At 43.2% G+C, this 502-nt stretch overlaps 1 protein-coding gene across 1 annotated transcript in view; it reads left to right on the top strand.

Annotated features, from left to right (window-relative positions):
* The window catches only part of cdh17 (cadherin 17, LI cadherin (liver-intestine)), a 12573-nt gene that overhangs the window by 3071 nt on the left and 9000 nt on the right, over window positions 1-502 (top strand). Inside the window, exons 4-5 of the mRNA XM_035671670.1 lie at window positions 103-240; window positions 349-484. Of these exons, the coding sequence (XP_035527563.1) occupies window positions 103-240; window positions 349-484 (274 nt within the window). The remainder of the gene's footprint in view (window positions 1-102; window positions 241-348; window positions 485-502) is intronic.

The raw sequence follows: 502 nt of genomic DNA, 5'->3' as shown, positions 1-502 counted from the left end.
GAGTACTTCTTCCACCACTGCATGCCAGCCAACCTTTAGTCTTTAAACACTATAAATGAAAATGTCCTTTCTCTCCCTTCCTCCCCATCTTTCACTTCATAGTTTCAGGTGACCCATCAAGGTGTTAATAATTTCAGGCTGAGTGGAGAAGGTAAGGAAGACATCAAGATTTCAAATGACGGTTGGCTGTACCTGGAGAGGCCTCTGGACTGGTCTCGAGATAACCATTACATTATCACGGTAAGGTGGTCCTCGCTGTTCTACACACACAGAAAATCCTACTTGTGCATTGTAGTTGCAATAAATGTATTTATATCTACTTGTGATTTTGTGTGCGACTATATCCAGGTGGAGGCATTGGCAGATGATGAAGTTGTGGATGGCCCAATTATCGTGACCATAAATGTGTTGGACGTCAACAACAACGCTCCATACTTCAACCAGAGTGTCTACACAGCTATGGTTAAAGAAAACAACCCCAACGGTGTGTGTGTGTGTGTGT

This window comes from Morone saxatilis, unplaced genomic scaffold, assembly GCF_004916995.1.
Source record: "Morone saxatilis isolate NCDOM2014 unplaced genomic scaffold, NCSU_SB_2.0 Contig24, whole genome shotgun sequence".
NCBI lineage: Eukaryota > Metazoa > Chordata > Actinopteri > Moronidae > Morone > Morone saxatilis.
The sequence above is the reverse complement of the archived record's forward strand: the minus strand, read 5'-3'. Positions and strand labels throughout refer to the sequence as shown.